The sequence below is a fragment of the Podarcis melisellensis genome (genome assembly GCF_964234715.1).
Source record: "Podarcis melisellensis genome assembly, chromosome: 4".
Lineage (NCBI taxonomy): Eukaryota > Metazoa > Chordata > Lepidosauria > Squamata > Lacertidae > Podarcis > Podarcis melisellensis.
Window position 1 is genome coordinate 31335997 of NC_138531.1, and position 16909 is coordinate 31352905.

The 16909-nt window shown below is 40.4% G+C and overlaps 2 protein-coding genes across 8 annotated transcripts in view; one reads left to right on the forward strand and one right to left on the reverse strand.

Moving 5' to 3' along the window:
- The window catches only part of AFF3 (ALF transcription elongation factor 3), a 229923-nt gene that overhangs the window by 171373 nt on the left and 41641 nt on the right, over positions 1 to 16909 (forward strand). For 6 of the 7 annotated variants that reach the window (XM_081907762.1, XM_081907761.1, XM_081907759.1 and 3 more), the window contains one exon: positions 3532 to 3572. In XM_081907762.1, coding sequence (XP_081763888.1) covers positions 3532 to 3572 — 41 coding nt within the window. The remainder of the gene's footprint in view (positions 1 to 3531; positions 3573 to 16909) is intronic. The other variant, XM_081907760.1, reaches the window with a different exon arrangement.
- Positions 587 to 6548, reverse strand: LOC309368031 (uncharacterized protein). Its single transcript, XM_081907790.1, has 4 exons — positions 6493 to 6548; positions 1831 to 2072; positions 1289 to 1416; positions 587 to 1033 (listed from the first exon to the last, which is right to left on the reverse strand). Exons 1-4 carry the CDS (start codon positions 6507 to 6509, stop codon positions 1007 to 1009), a joined length of 414 nt encoding a protein of 137 aa, XP_081763916.1. The 5' UTR covers positions 6510 to 6548; the 3' UTR covers positions 587 to 1006.

The window sequence follows — 16909 nt, forward strand, 5'->3', positions numbered from 1 at the left end:
CTTCCACAAACCCAGTCTGACTCTATCTCCAGAGAAACAGGAGAGCATCCCCACACCCCTGTTTTTTAATAGAAACGCCACTATGGTATTTTGTAGCCTGTAGAAAAAATATATTTCCCAGCTTGTTTCCACAAACTTTTCCTGCAGATATTGGGGAACCTAAAGATTGGGGGTCAAATACAGCCCACCTGGTACCTCTATCTGTCCCTGAACACTGAGCAGACCATGCTTTCTCTGCAAGCCACACTCCTCATTAACCCTTCTCTGGGACCCCTCTAGTGGTTTTATCTGTCTGGAGTCTATCATTGAAGTAGATGGAGAGTCACGTGTGTCTTGTCACACCCACCAGAAATATTCAGGTCCTGGAAGGATGTGCATGAGGGAATGAGGCTTTCAGGCTGAAAAATGTTTGCTGTAGGTCTTTGATTTTTTTTAAAAAAATTGTTGTCCACTGGCAAATTGTCAAAACAGAAATAGTCAATATGAAATTTCTAGAAGTGGCATTAACACCGTTTAAATAAATAAAACATCAACGCACAGCAAGAAGTTGACAAATAAACTAATATTGTCTGACAAGAGTGATTATGGTAAAACAGATGTTTATGTAACATTTAGAGGGGCCAAAATATTTTCAAAAGCTGCTAATTAACTGGCACAGAGGAGGGAAGTGCATCAGTTATACTTTAATAAGCAATCAGCTTGTAACTTAAAAATGAATCTACACTGAGCATAATTTTCAGGGATTAGGTGACTCACTTGTCACATCTGAGCCCCACAGCCGACAGAGCAGCTCAGGCATCGAAGGGGAAAGAGTTGTGCTGGTGGCAGAACCCTGTGCACCACAACACACTTTCTGCAGGGATGTTTTCTTACACTTCTGTTTTTTGGTTTAAAATGTATTTTTAATGCACGCAGCGAGTACATATTACAAATGATAGCAACTCATAGTACACACACTACCGAAGTGAAAAACTCGAGTCAACTTGAGTTCTGGAGTGTATGTTGTTCAATGTTGCATCTTTGTACCAAAAACCTGTGCAAGTTAAAAAGAATTAGTATAGCAACATGGAAGAAAATGAGTTGGCAGGAGATTACTTTTCTACGCAGCCTAATTTTTATTTGATAATTTTCTGTCAAATTAGTTGCGCTGCCATAGGCTCTGTGCAAAAGTTCCTTAATATAGTCTTACTCAGTGACACTAGGCTTTGTTGTATTTGGGTGGAGTCAGGAGTTACCTGTGGCTGTTCTGCTCTTGTTTTGGAGTGGTAATATATTATTGTCTACCTACCTTCCTGAATGGTATGTCATCTGAGCTTTCCATGATCATGACATAGTCAGAAGCAATTTTTCCAAGATTTTCAGTTCTGGCATCTTGCCCATGTGAGAGATTCATCTGCTTTCTTCCTTTTGTGAGCTCTGGTTTTTTAAAAGGAGCACACAAGGCAGAGTTAAGGGCACGCTATTTTTACACCTTTCAACATATAGTTATAACACCTGTTGGTTATCATCATACATAGGTATGTGATAATCTTCCAGTTAATTTCAAAGATTACTCCAGGGTAATGGAATTTGGACCAGAACAAAAAACTTGTACCTGACACAAGCTTTTAGAGATTCAAACAGACATTCTGAGAGTACATAATTTCTTAATTTCCCTATCAGATCTTGGGGGGGGCATCTTTACTAGCGTCATAGAATTATTTGTTACTTATGAGCAAATAAATACAAAGAAGAAGAGGAGATGTGGCAGATCTGCTTATCAAATTTGGGGAAACTGTTCTATTTGGACCCATTTCAGGTCTGTAGTTAAATGGTTCTGAAAATACCTACCAATACCAGCTTGTTGTTGATGATGATGCTGATAAAAGAGGCAGATGTACCTCCCCAGGAAGGGCATTCCACAAACTGGGAACCACCACTGAGAAGACCATGTTATGCCCCAACTGCACAACAGCCAGCAGTGGCACCAGTTTGAAAAATCCTGAAATAAAGTGCTAGAATTAATGAAATAATTGCAGGGTGGGTCATGCAGCATGTCACTCACGTCAAGCAGGAAAGATGAAGAAGTCCCACTGAAAAACAAAGAATCATTACTTTCGATTGTAACCAGGATTTCTCTCTACAAAGATAAGGTTTCTGGCTTGCTAAAGTCCCCTCACATGGAGATAGTGGGACATGCAAGGTAGAATTATGAATTAACAATATGCAGAACCATCATTTCGTGCTGTGAATGAAATTGTACCTAAGTAGACCATCAACAAAGTCTTGCACCAGAGAGACCCATATTCAAACTTCTTCTCTGCCTTAAAACTCAGCTTGGTCAGGATAAAATGGGAGGGGGATAACCATATGTGCCACCTTGTGCTTCTTGAATATAATAAAATGTAGTCCAGTAAGCACACAAGTTATGTGGGGGCTACATTCCATGGATCACACCTAAAACAAAAAACTTGTATAGTCAAAACACTTTGGGTGCAATGGCAGGTGGGATTGCCAAAGTCTTTCCCCCCCTGGATGCCCACCCCCTTGCCATTCTCCCCACCCATAAATAAAAAACTAAATTGCCAAGCATGTAAAACTGAATGCACACAAGCTTACTGTACATAAATATAGCAAGGGGCTACTCTATTTATAAAGATGTTACACAACTTTGGGTGTAAAGTAATAACCATTGATTTAATGGTACAGTTGTTTGTACGAACTCTTTATTCCAAAGAGTGTTGGCAGAAATCCAGAATGTATGAGATTAAAGCCAAGGCCAAGATTGTAGCCAAGGCGATCGTAATATTAGGTATATTCAGTTAGTCACTGAAAACGAAGCCATGCATGTCAGTACTTTCCATGAGACTCATGTCAGCAAATGGACAATAACGGAATTGGAAGTTAGTTTGCTGATAAAAATGGAGCGTCCTGTTAAATTCGTAAGGCTATGATTTTCCCCCCTCCACAATTTAACGTACTAACAAGATCTGGATCTCCCCGACCACCACCACCACACCTTCAGCAGGCAATGACTGAGAGGTAAAGCATCAATGGAACATTCATCTGCTTTTGCAGCACAGTCAGAACTTGCCAACAGTGTATCACAACGATGTCTTAGAAAGCCTGCAGCAGTTCTTGCATAGTTTGCTAAACGTACAATTCTGTAACTAACAACAGATGATTCCAGAGACCCAAATATGTGCTGTCTGTTTTGCAGAAGAATGGAAGGGGACTAATGGTAAATGAGATGGTGGGAAGGAAGGGAATTATTTCCTGCAAGGTTTTTGGTTTTTTTAAAATCATTTGAATAGAATCGTATGGGTGGAAAGATCTGTGCTTTAACCATTTTGGGGGCTTTATAGCATACTTAACAAAGTGTGTATTACATCTTGTAGATCAGAAATATCCATATTACTGCTACTTGTTAATACTTTAAAATTTGGACACGTGATAGGAATGTGTGTGACATGTGCTTTTTTTTTAAGTGTTGATTGAGCTCCTGTTTTAAAAGTCAGAGTATAAAATAAACATCTCTGCCCTTCCTTCCAGCAGGCAGCACAGAGATCTGCTCTCCGGGTTCTATCCGACAGGTACATTTTGTCATTTTTATGAACTATAAATTGCTTTATGAAACGCTGAGCCCTATTTATTGTGGCATATAACTCATAATCGGATTTTGTCCCCAAAGTATCTCTGAACTGGGATGCTAAACATTTTTGCGTGCTTGGATTTGTCATGCATGCGTGGAGTTTATTGCTGCTGGGGAAAAAATCATAGTCTTACTGTATTTCATATGGAGTATGCAGAATCCCTTGTTGTGGCATGAAATGAGAGATATGAAACTGCATGAATGATGCAGTAAATTCTGAGCTTTAACATTTTTTAAGACGTATCTAGGCTCATTTCTCAGCGATAAGTACACCATTTATTTCAAGATGTTCTCCTTTTCCGTTTTCCTTTTTTCCCCCCATTCCCTTTTCCTGGGGAATTTTTTCTAGATTTGATGCCCTTATAAAACAATGTCTATTATTTACATTGGTCTGAGGTTTTTCTTCTCTCTCTCTCTCTTTAATTTATTGGCAGTCCTTCACACTTGCATAGACAATAATACTTACGTTAACTAATTACTCAGACTTTACTTGTGCAAAACATCTACTGAATATATGAAATGTTCTGTCATTTTCCTGAGCAGGGAAGGTATACAGGAATGAGGTTATAAGCCACGCAGTGTAGCTTTACCTTAAAGAACTTTTAATGAAAATAGATTGCTTGGAAGTGCAAAGGAAAGGAATGTTGTTTTTGGAAGGTACATTTTACAGCACCTCTTTTTAAAAACAAAACAAAAACAGCCTACTAGATTTATATTTACCCACAAATGAGATACTGTGTCATGCAGGCTGACACAAAGCAAATTCTTCCATGCCTTCTTGGCAGGCATCTCAGCCCTTCTGGCCCAGACTCCCCCGCCTCCCTGAGAATAAGCAGTAATTGACTTTGTAAGGCAGCTCAGTCAACTGCTTCTCCAGAGCAGAACCTGCCACTTAGGATGAATTATACGTTGTGCATGGGTGAATAACATTTCTTTATGGTCTGAGGCTGAGACCATCAAAACTATCCCACCTCCACTGACAAGCCCTGTTCTGTTTAAAGTGTGTGTGTGTATGTGTGTGCGAGAGTGTGTGAGTTGAAACAGCAGGAAAAATAACTTGTCTTTGCAAACTTATCAAAAGATTGAATGCTTCAAGCTGTGTTAGCCAATCTTGCAAAGGGAAAAGGGTGCTGGGAGACAAAGGAACACAAACATTTGTGATAAATATATGTGATGTAGAACAGGAAGAAAAGACGCAATCATACCTGAATGTATGGAAGGCAAGTTCCATTTGCTCCCCGGTTTTGTATATTCTCCAATAGAATCAGAAGCACAGAATTATCTAAAAGTCCTTCATTCACCACCAAACATCTGCTGCTGGGTGGTGACACCAGAGGGATCTGTAGTATGGTGTCACCAATAAACACAATCCAGATAAGAGGTTTTTCATTGGAGTGGCCCAATTGATCTAGGAGGAAATGGGCTGCCTGTTCTTAACACGCTCTAAAGCAGAGTTGAGGGACCTCAGATCTGGAGGCTAAAGGCAGCCCTCTTGGTATCTCTGCCTGAGCCTTGAGCCTTTCTCCAGGCCATGCCCTGTCCTTAGCCACATCCTCTCTTCCCAAGCCACACCCCTCAATCACCCTTATTTTGCATCTCTTTGAGTAGTTCCTCCTGGAATGCATCCTTAGATTCAGATAATGCTGCTTGCTTGTCTGGATGGATGGTTGTGTGAACATAGAAACCAGGAAACATTTACATTGGTTCCACCACCCATGTTTGCCTCTGGTCACACCCAACAGTGGGTCAGTGCCCAGAAGGAAAAGAGGCCCCTGGGTTGAAAATTTTCCTCACTACTGCTCCATGAAATCAGTTGCCAAGACTAAAGGTCTCTGCCTCCCCACAGCTGCCTATGCCTCCTCCTCTCCAGGGCTTTCCCCAAGCAATTGGAGACTGCGCCTGTATGCAGCCAATCTCTCTTCTGCCCTTTTCATGCCTTTCCTGGTTCTGGGAGACAAGGGGGAGGGGATCTTGCAGCAACAGGGGAGGAGACACCTGTGATTCTTTACCAGCCTCTTGCCCTCCCTCCTCCCACTCAGCAGCTTCAGCTTCTCGATTTTTCTCTGCCACAGACTGTCCCAGCTCACTAAGCCCTTTTGCCCCTTCAGCTTCTGGCACCTCCTCATCCACACATTAGGCATAGCATGGACGTCTGCAAGTGGAAAGCCTGCATATCTAGATCCCCAAGGCGTGGAACCTTGTACAATCTGCATGTGTTGGCTTTCTCCCTAAATAGTTCCTTGTGTGGATGGTGGGGCTGGGGGAAGCTGTGTTTTGTGTCAGTGGTGGGGCTAGCAGCACAGCCCTGCTGCCCCTTTAATTGTGTGGACCTCTTTTCACGTGTCATGTATGAAGAAGGCTTGCATTTCTAAAGATTCAACAGGAGCTCAGACCACCAGTACTTTGAATTGTTTACTACTGTGGGCTCTTACAAGTTTGCTGTCATATGAAGATTTAATTATTATGCACTCTTATCTTCTGCCTGTTTATTTCCCTTGGATCAGGGAAACCCATGTAGGCAGTCCAGAACTCATACATGTGAACCAGAGGAGGCTTTTGGCACCCAGGAATGACCTCTCAGTATTTTAGTGAGACGACAGACACAGCATCTCCTGGTGTGTAAAATATGCAAAGTACCATGGGGAGGAAGAGGATAGATGTGTGTGGAATATGAATTGCCTCAGCATATGATTAACCTCACTGGCTATGTAGTAAATAGAAGATAACTGTGATCAAAAATGAATTTGTGCAATTTATCAAGCTGAGCAACTGTGCATTTTGCAGTGAGGCAGGAAGTCAATTCCAAAATCTAGGGCAAATAGAGCAATAGGAAATTGCAGGGACTAAGAAGTTAATCATACCTTTTGACTGCTTTCATCGTTTTTGAAAGACAGAGTCAGTAGAGTCTTCACAGGAATGCTTCGCAGCAACTGATCAGAAAATAATTCTTTCAGCGAGTCCTTAAATACCATTTGTGATCACTCAGAACTCGATAGACTTTCTCACTTAATGCCCTTTGATAAGTATGATTTTTTTAAAAAAAATGTGTCTGAATTATAAATGAGTAGACCTCAAAAATATTTACAAGAAAAACAAACATTTGGTGAGTAGAATCTAGAAGCCCTAAATTATTATTTGATGAAATAAATTGTATATAGAACAATATTAGAAAGATCATCTTAGAAACCACTGTATGCCTTTGACCCTTTGAAATTTGAAGTTCCTCATACTCTGTAAATAACAAAAGGATATAAAAATTAACACCCTGATACTATAGTAAAGGTAAAGGGACCCCTGACCATTAGGTCCAGTCATGACCGACTGTGAGGTTGTGGCGCTCATCTCGCTTTATTGGCTGAGGGAGCCGGTGTACAGCTTCCGAGTCATGTGGCCAGCATGACTAAGCTGCTTCTAGCAAACCAGAGCAGCGCATGGAAATGCCATTTACCTTACAGCCGGAGTGGTACCTATTCATCTACTTGCACTTTGAGGTGCTTTTGAACTGCTAGGTTGGCAGGAGCAGGGACCAAGCAACAGGAGCTCACCCCATTGCAGGGATTCGAACTGTTGACCTTCTGATTGGCAAGTCCTAGGCTCTGTGATTTAACCCACAGCACCACCCACGTCCCTCCCTGATACTATACATTTAAGCTAATGTGCATTCATGTTACATCAGAGCAGTAACATGTTCTGTAGTTTGCTGTGGTGGTTGTTGTTGGTACCTTAAGTGTAAGGCTTTAACCTAGCGCAGCAAGTATTGGAGACAAGCTGTAAACACATTGTCAAAGAGTTGCTGTGAATGCCTGACTCATGTGCAGGGGAAACCATCTGGTTTGTTAATGAAGAAAAATATTTCTGTTTTATTGTTTGTTTTTGACACTTGAATATTGCATTGCCTTTGGGCGGCGAGAAAGCAATAAGACACAAATTATTTCCAACTTTTGTAATGGCTCCAAGTAGCTGTAACTCCATCTGTTGATGAGGGCAGCTCTTCCATTAGACTGGAGAAACTATCACCACAAGGAACAAAGAACAAAGATGGAAGAGGAGGGATGTATTACAAATTGTGCATCGCATGCTGTTGCCGTTCAGATCTGAACCAGCTTGTGTCCTGCAGAAAGTGGCATCATATGCTGACTCCAATGTCGCCAATGTTATATGAATTCTGACAGCGTTTGATAGAGTTCTTCATCAAGTGATTGCATTAGCTCCTCACACATTCATGTCTCCAGCATCATGTCAGCTGGATCTGAATCCCTGGATAAGCTCCATTTCACTTCAGAACTGAGAAAATTTGGAACTATTCCAGTGCTAAAATTAACATGTGGAAAGTGGGTCCTACAGATTTGTAGCCCTGCATCTTTTTGGAATGGCACCACTAAAATTAGAACTTTGTGAATGAGGCATACAAATAATCCCTTGTGTTGGGGTAACTAATATGATTTTAAAATAAAATAAAATAAGGAAGTGCCTTTAAGGCTGCAAGGAGCAGATTCCTTTCAGTATAAAGGAACCAGGGCTTTTTTAAAGCCAGAACTCTTCAGAACTCAGGTAGGCGCCATTAATGTACCATTCTAAGAGAACGAGGGAGGTGTTCATGGTGAATTCCGGCACCTCTTTTTCTAGAAAAATAGCACTGAGAGGGGCTGTACTTTGAGATGGATGTTTAACTATATTTTCAGTTGCTGTCTTTTTTCTGTATAATCATTTGAAAGTCTGTCCCATCTTTTTTGACATTAATCTGCATATTTTAAAAAAACATAAACACATTATTTTTTAAACTTGCATTTTACCCAAAAATACAAATGTCATACACATTTTGCTACTTCTTTTGAGCCAACAACTGTATTACAAAATTGTGTACATTTTGTCCCAAAATACACAGGTTACATGAATTTTAATATTTGCACATTGTTTTTGAGCCAAGAAATTGTGAAGCCTGGGGGATAACAATTCCCGTCTGTCTGAGAAGTGTGAATGAGGCTGGTTTGCTTCAAAATGTGGACTGACTGAATCCTTTAACATCCTTAACTACAATCAGATATTAAACTAGGTTTCAGTTGGGGACAGAGCTAGTCCTGCCATTGTACCAAGTCATCATTTATTTACTGCTCTTAGACCCCACCCTTCCTCCAACGGAATCCCAGAGCTGATAGCAACGGTCTTAAAACACGATACAAATACCATAAAGCAGTAATTATCATCAAAACAGGAACAGCTTTTAAAACGCCAATGCAGTGAACAAAAGCCTGGTAAAATAAATTCATTTTAAGTTTATGCCTGAGCATCAGTGTGTGAGACAACCAGATTCCGAAAGGAGTTAGGTGGCTGGAGAGCCACCACCATAAAGTCTCTGCCTTATGCTGCCACTCTATGGGTTCACCCATTGATGGCACCACAAGCAGGGCACCTCCTTGCAAATCTTAAATCAAGGGCCAGATTATATCAGGGGAGGTGTTCCTTCAAGTGCTCATGTCCCAGGCCATATAGGACCTTGTACATCAGTTCTAACACCTTTGAATTAGGCAGTACTATACAATCCCAACTTGCTGCCCCGTGTAACCAGTCAGCAGTGCTCTGCACTAGGGCTGTTCCATGTAGAGAGGCAATCCATCTTAATGGGACTACACCCTTTCAGGGGAAGTTAGATGCAGCACATCCAAACTTCACAGGGAGTGATCCATCCATGTTAATGGGGTAATAATACCACCACCACCAGTTCACAACTCATCCACTTTGTTCAGAAGAAAGCATTTGCTCACGTTTGTGTTGGTAGACATTTTAAAAGTATTGTTTTGAAATATCCTGCAGCGACATGCAATAAATGTTTATCTTATTGAATTGTGCCCAGAAAACAATAGGAAGTCAAGTGCTGGAGCATTGTTGCAATGTGCCCCCTTCCCAAATAACTTATTCAGTCTCTTCAACTCAGCTGTACCAATTTCTATATTATTTTATATGAAGGAGAAATCTCTATAGGCTCTAGAGCCTTCATATATTGGGATTTTTCTTGTTGAGAAGCATTTCCCCTGTTCCATTGGGAAGTCCTTTTAGGGACATCTATATATGTTGGATTAAGTATGGGTCTGTCAATAGTCTTTACTAGATCACAATTGTTTCCCTGAAAGTTACAGCTAACCCGTTTGTTTTAAATGTGTCAATGCAAAATTACTCAAATCAGATAGGATGTTTTGTAGTTGTATTTCTGGTGTTATTTAAACATTACCCATGCATTATTCAGCATGGTTTTCATTTTTCATGCTTTTGTGGAAAGAAACAATTGAACTTTGAAGAGGTTGGGTTTTACTGCGCAAATTCCTACACCAGAATGCTTTTCATCTCTGTGGAAGTATTTAATTTTCCTATTCATGCAAACATATGTGCACCAACATGGGATTCATAAATTATACTTCCTCCTCGTTGACTGGTACAATAAGCCTTAATTTTTTAAAATAAATGAACAGATAGTCTGTCAAAATATTTATTGTAAACAATCCTGGAGGATTGTTATCAGGAACATCATCAAGAGCTGCAAATTGAATCAGACACTTCCTGGTTGTCATTAACAAGTATTTCCTTTTGCCAGGACAGGGGGTGATATGCAGTTGGGGGAGGAAGAATTAGTTCTACCTCAAGAAGTGGGATGGCTCTTCTGTATAGCTGCATAAAGGGTTATTTCTTGAATTGCCATGTAATCCTGCCCTTTATTTATTCTGCTTCCTACTCGTTTAAACGCACAATAGGGGGAGTAGGAGGAACTGTGATGTTTATTACAGCTGCCTTAATGGTGCTGCCTTTTACAATCCCCATGGTGAATCTTATTTCCAAGGCTTCCTTTTCCACTTTCCTTCATTTCCAAATGTTTTGCTCCTTTGGCTGTTTTTCAGATTTTCTTAAGGTAAGTGCTTTCCTCTTCTTCCACCACCTCCTCCTCCACTCCTACCCTGATTCTCTCTCCAACATAATGCACTCGTAATCTGTTCCGCAGAATGCTTCTCATGCAACCTTGAAACCCTACGAACTCTTAGGTCTTACAGACACACACAAAAAGTCCAGCTTTAAACAAATAAACTAGCCTATTTCATGGTGTTTAGCTCTCTGGAACAAGTCAGCCTTCTATTGAAAGGTTAATGTGCCCTGCATGGCTAGCACACTCTGACCTATTCTTCCCCACACATATCTTTATAAGTGGCTCTGTGAATACGGAGCACAATGTAGCCAAAGTTGAGCACTATTTATTTTCATTTATTTCATTAAGCACATCAAGGGCAGACTTTGATCATTCAAATTGCATTGACACCCTGTGGGAAGCCAAAATTTGGCACCCCACCTCTCACCTTCTGTTCTGCTCAATTCACTACGTCATAGTTGCAATGCCCTATTGCACCCCCTCGGCTCAGCGCCCACTGTGGCAAAACCAGCCATGCTGCCCTAAATCTGCCTCTGAGAACAGGTTTAATGGTGCAATCCTATGCATATATAAAGTAAGTCTCATTAGCACCGCAGACTAAATCAATGGAACTTAATACAGTCATACCTTGGTTTTCGAACAGCTTAGTTCCCAAACGTTTTGGCTCCCGAACGTCGCAAACCCGGAAGTGACTGTTCAGGTTTGTGAACTATTTTTGGAAGCCGGACATCTGACGGGGCTTCCGCGGCTTCTGATTGGCTGCAGGAGCTTCCTGCAGCCAATCAGAAGCCACAGTTTGGTTTTCAAATGTTTTGGAAGTCGAATGGACTTCTGGAACGGATTCTGTTCGACTTCCAAGGTACGACTGTAGTGCTCAGTTTTCCTTGAATCATGCCTTGGTATATATCTTACTACTTGCTTGAGCCAGCCATAGCAGTATCTGGTTTTCCTCTACAGAGCTGAAAATTTATTCTGTTTCTTGATCTGCAAAATATCCTCCACCGGGTGGTTAGTGTATGTCCAGATTCTAAAATAGCTATACTGCTCAGTTTGCAGTGCAGTGTCTGTGTAGTCTAGATAAGAGTAGGCAATTAGCCTTGTGAATCATTGCAGATTACGGTATTATTACAGATTTTCAGAGGCAGCTTCATATTCAAAGTAAAAATGCGCCACCATCACCTATAGATTGAAGAGACCTTTACTTGTAATGAGGAATAGGCAGATCAGTCTATTTCTGGTCAGTATCAGTTTTGTATGTGTTCACTTCTATCTTGTGTCCACATTAATCTGTTTAAAAAACAAACAAACAAAAACTCCCTACAAAAAATGGTATTTAGGCGCATTTTAATTTATATTTATATGCACATTTTAGCTCAATATGCATATGTCTAAATGTATTTTGTCCTAAAATACGTATTTTGTCATGGATTCTGGTATGTTTTTTGAGCCAATAACTATACCACAAATCCGAGGGATAATTACATTCTAATCCGTACTTTAGTTTGGAAGGCTTGGATCAAGTCAGTTCACATTGGAATTCACAGGAGCCAAATTTCTCAAGCATCCCTACTTGTAAAAAGCCATCATGCATATACAGTGGTACCTCGGGTTAAGTACTTAATTTGTTCCGGAGGTCCGTTCTTAACTTGAAACTGTTCTTAACCTGAAGCACCACTTTAGCTAATGGGGCCTCCAGCTGCCGCCACACCACCAGAGCACGATTTCTGTTCTCATCCTGAAGCAAAGTTCTTAACTCGAGGTACTACTTCTGGGTTAGCTGAGTCTGTAAACTGAAGTGTCTGTAACCTGAAATGTATGTAACCCGAGGTACCACTGTAATTCATACAGCTAATCAGAAAGACATCTAAGCCATAAAATTTAATGCACGTTGAAAGCCATAGTATCCAGCCATACTATCAACCCCAATTCCTAACTTCTACTTCATTAAATAAGGGGTGGAAGTGTCTGTGAATTTCAATGCCCCCTGTTTCTCAATTTTCCAATCTTAGTTCCCCACGTTTGGCAGCAATTTGTGATTTAAAAAAAATAAAATAAAAACCCTCCCTCATGAAAATTTATTGGCTTTTTCGAGTGAATTTCTCCTAATAAGCACTTTTTTTATATGCAGTATTTATAATGTTTATTAATGCACTCAAATAAAGTTTGCTCTGTTTAGATAAATTGGGCTGCTGGTCTGTTGAACTTGGCTTTCTGACTCACCTGCTTCAACATCCAAGCAGCCCAACTGATTTGTGGGCCATCCAGGCGTGCACTCGCCTATTTCTTTTTCTGACCCCACCCCAATGGTTCCCAAACGGCTGTCAGACACCACTGTGGCAGGCCCCATTTCCTCCTGGCTCATCTACATGACAAAGATAACAAGTTGCAGCATATCCATAGCTGTCAAGCGTCCCTTATTTGGTGGGACAGTCCCTTATCCCAGCACCATGTCCCGCTGCTGTCCCTTATTGATGGTGTCCCTTAAATAGGCTACTGAAGGTAATGGGGGCCTTTCTATGTCCAGCTCTGCTTTGTCAACAACAAATTGTTGCTGTTTTTTGTGTTGAATGTATGCTATATGGTAATTTATGGACCTAATAGGTATCTAAAGCCATTTGCACGCAACAAAATATGAATTTACCAAAGTAATTGCTGATCCCTTATTTTGGCTGCTGATCCCTTATTTTCGAGGCTGCTGGTCCCTTATTTTCAAATCTGTAAATTGACAGCTATGAGCATATCATTCCTGAACATGGGAATGTGCAGGCCTTGCCCAAATACCAGATTCTCTCTCTCTCTCTCTTTCTTTCTTTCTTTCTTTCTTTCTTTCTTTCTTTCTTTCTTTCTTTCTTTCTAGAATTGGCAAGCCTAGCAACAAAATGCTATGACTCTTAGGAGGAAAAAGAAGTAAATCTCCCTAGGAAAACGTAGCAGTCCTATCTAGAACTTTCTGTGTTGTGAACTGACACCTTGTGATTTATGCCCTTGGAGGTTTCATGCTAAGGAAACGATATATTTCAATAATGTGAAACCTTCTCTTACCTGCTAGTGATGAGAATTCCTGCTCTGCTTCCTGTGCCTCATTTGACAAGGCCAAAGAGAGCTTTAAAAAAGGGGGGGGGATTTTTATAGCTGCCAGTGATCAATGGCATGGCAACATCCAGCATTAACAAATGCCAGTTGAAATTCTGCTCATCTCTAAATCATGGATTTACCGGTTCAATAAATATGCCATTTAAAGTCCCCCTTTTATAGTAATGATATTTCATTGTATTAATAATTCACAACAATTAATAGGATGGGTTGTGTAGTGACTTTTATGATGCAATTGCAATTAGAGGAATGCCCACCATAGTTCAGAATTATTTTAATTATTATGGATAATTAGTCAGCTTTAATTTTTGCATTTGTGGGCCTCTTATGGCTTCTCAAATTGCTCCTTTGCTATCACCTCTTGGTAATTGTTCCTAACAGAGGGAGAATTAGACTAAGCAGGAGTAAGTAATGCATGTTCCTGTGTGAGAATGGCTCATCTTTAATTATCTGCAGTTGGAAGGCTTAGGTTCTAATTCATGTGCAGCATCGCTAAGAATGGCTCAGGGGGGTAAATTTTTGGTTCAATGTAGAAGTGAAGGTGGCGGATCTTGGGGTCTCAAAATTCAGCTGCACCCTCTGTGACGCCAAAATTTGGCCTCCCCTCCATTCTAAATACAGTGGTACCTCGGTTTTCAAGCGTACAGTGGTACCTCAGGTTAAGTACTCAATTCGTTCCGGAGGTCCGTACTTAACCTGAAACTGTTCTTAACCTGAAGCAACACTTTAGCTAATGGGGCCTCCTGCTGCCACCGCACCGCCAGAGCACAATTTCTGTTCTCATCCTGAAGCAATATTCTTAACCTGAGGTAATATTTCTGGGTTAGCGGAGTCTGTAACCTGAAGCGTATGTAACCTGAAGCGTATGTAACCTGAGGTACCACTGTAATCCGTTCTGGAAGACTGTTCGACTTCCGAAACATTCAAAAACTGAAACTCAATAGCCAACAGCTAGGCTTCAGGGTCTTGCACTCAGCGGAAGCCGTGTTTCCTGTTCGACTTCCGAGACATTCGAAAACTGAAGTATCACTGTAATCGGTGTAGTTCCCCTGAGACTCCATGCCCAGTGCAACCAAACTGGCTGTGTTCCCCTAAATCCACCTCTGTGGTAGTTGTATAAGTTACTGGTAGCTTTCATCTGAAATATAGTTTCAAAAAGTACAGAGCAGTCTCAATGGCATCCTGCTAGGAACAAGATGGAAATCATATTGTTTGTGTGTGTGTGTGTGTGTGTGTGTGTGTGTGTGTGTGTGTAATCATATTGTGTGCGTGTGTGTTTTCCTGGCCAGAGTGGGAAACATGGATTCAAAAGCATTGTTTATTTCAAATTCTCCAGATTTATAGATTTATTTATTTATTTATTTATTTATTTATTTATTTATTTATTTATTTTCACTGAAACAGAAATTAAAAAGATGAAAATGACTTCAAAAAATTGTTACACCACAGAACGACAACCGTACTAAATATGGTCTAATTCCATTAACTTCATCGGGATTTAAAGGTATCTAGAGCCAAGAATCGAAGGTCGGATGGATACCTAGCCCCAATATCTAACACGGGTCCTGCTTGCTAAGTAACAATTATAGTATAATTTAGCTTGTGAAAGGCAAATGCCAAAGGTCCAAACTACATGTTTATGTTTTCCTCAGAAATAAAATACCTGGGAAGTTTCCCTTCTTCGCAGTGTGTGCCTGATGCACTCTGGTGTTCGGTGAACATTGGGAACATGTGCACTGCCAGGGCAACATATAGCTCTTCTCCAAAATATTCAATCTATGAAGGAACAGAGGAATGCAAATGAAAAACTGGTTTACCAAAGATTACTCTTAGATAGTGTGTTGGCCAAAAGGTTTACTTGTAGAAAGCATGGTAAAGCTATCGGAACCCATAAAAATCTGCTTTCAGTTAGTTAAAAGTGCTTAAGACAGTTGAGCTATATCATTGTTTTATCGTCCTCTGGAAGTTAGCTCAAAAGTAATGAGCATGTTTCATATCTGTGTTTGAAGCCACAGTTGTTTGGTCAGGTTCAGTCTGTGTGGCTTGACAGACACATTCAATGCACAGGCTTAGAGCCAAGCAGTGCAGCTGCATATAACATTAGTCTGACTGCTGTTTCCTTGCTGCAAAGCATCTTCAAGCGGGGTCAAATAATAATTTCCTCACCTGCTCCTTCACCTCTTGAAAGTTCCCCACTAAAGTAAAAGCAGCTTGTGAGATTCAAGGGGAAAGGGAGGTTAAGAATTACGCAGTTCAGTTCCATTTCTCTTCAACCTATCACCCACTCCTAAGAAGCAGGGCTCATAAAAAAAGCAGTTGCCAGGTTAACATTATATACACCGGCACTATGTTTTACAATAATCTGTATTATTATTATTATTATTATTATTATTATTATTATTATTATTATTATTATTATTATTAGTTCTTGCAGTTTAAATAGAATGATATGCTATGTCGAGATATCTCTACCCTAGCATACTGATAAGCATTCATGTCTCCCTTTGAATAAAATCCTGGTTCTTTGAGTCTAGCACCTTGCAATTGGGGGCCTCTGCTTCTGCCTGTCCTAAGAACAAAACACGAAACAAAAGATTGTTACTAGGTCTCTCTACCTTTTTAAAACAGACACACACAAAGCTCCAATTTTTATTGGAGCATCAGCACTGGGGAAAGATGTTTATAACCTAGTTCTGTGCAAAAGTAGCCTCCCAAAATTTTCAGAAGGCAAAATTGGGAAAGGGAAGAATTTTGCTATTGTACTATTTTTAAAAATGTTCCAGGACACTTCTTCATAGCAAGAGAGGATGGAGTCCATCTTCTAATGAGAGGGCAGTTGGAGAGAGATTAAATCCAAATACCTTGAGATCACAATCTGGATTAAGAAAGCTCTCAAATTACACTAACTACAGTTTATTTCGCAGTCTCTTGTTGCTTTGGTTATGATTATTATATGATGAACAAATGTGCCATTGTGTCTTTTTAAATGAAATAAGAGATCTATCTTAAAATCTTCAAACTATTGCTTCAGGATGAATCAGGAGATCATGGATACTTACAGAGAGGTTTCTATTGTGGGATGGTGCTCCTTAAGTGTGCAAGGGTAGTTTTTGTTTGTGTTTTCAGAATCCACACAATGCTGTTGGTATCAAAATACCAGGTTGTATTTTACCCTCTCTTAAGCTTAAAAAACCAAAAACAACTTTGTGGCCAATAAGCTGTTTGCAATATTGTCAACGACCCATTTGCTAAGGGTTGGCCCTGCTGTTAGGCAG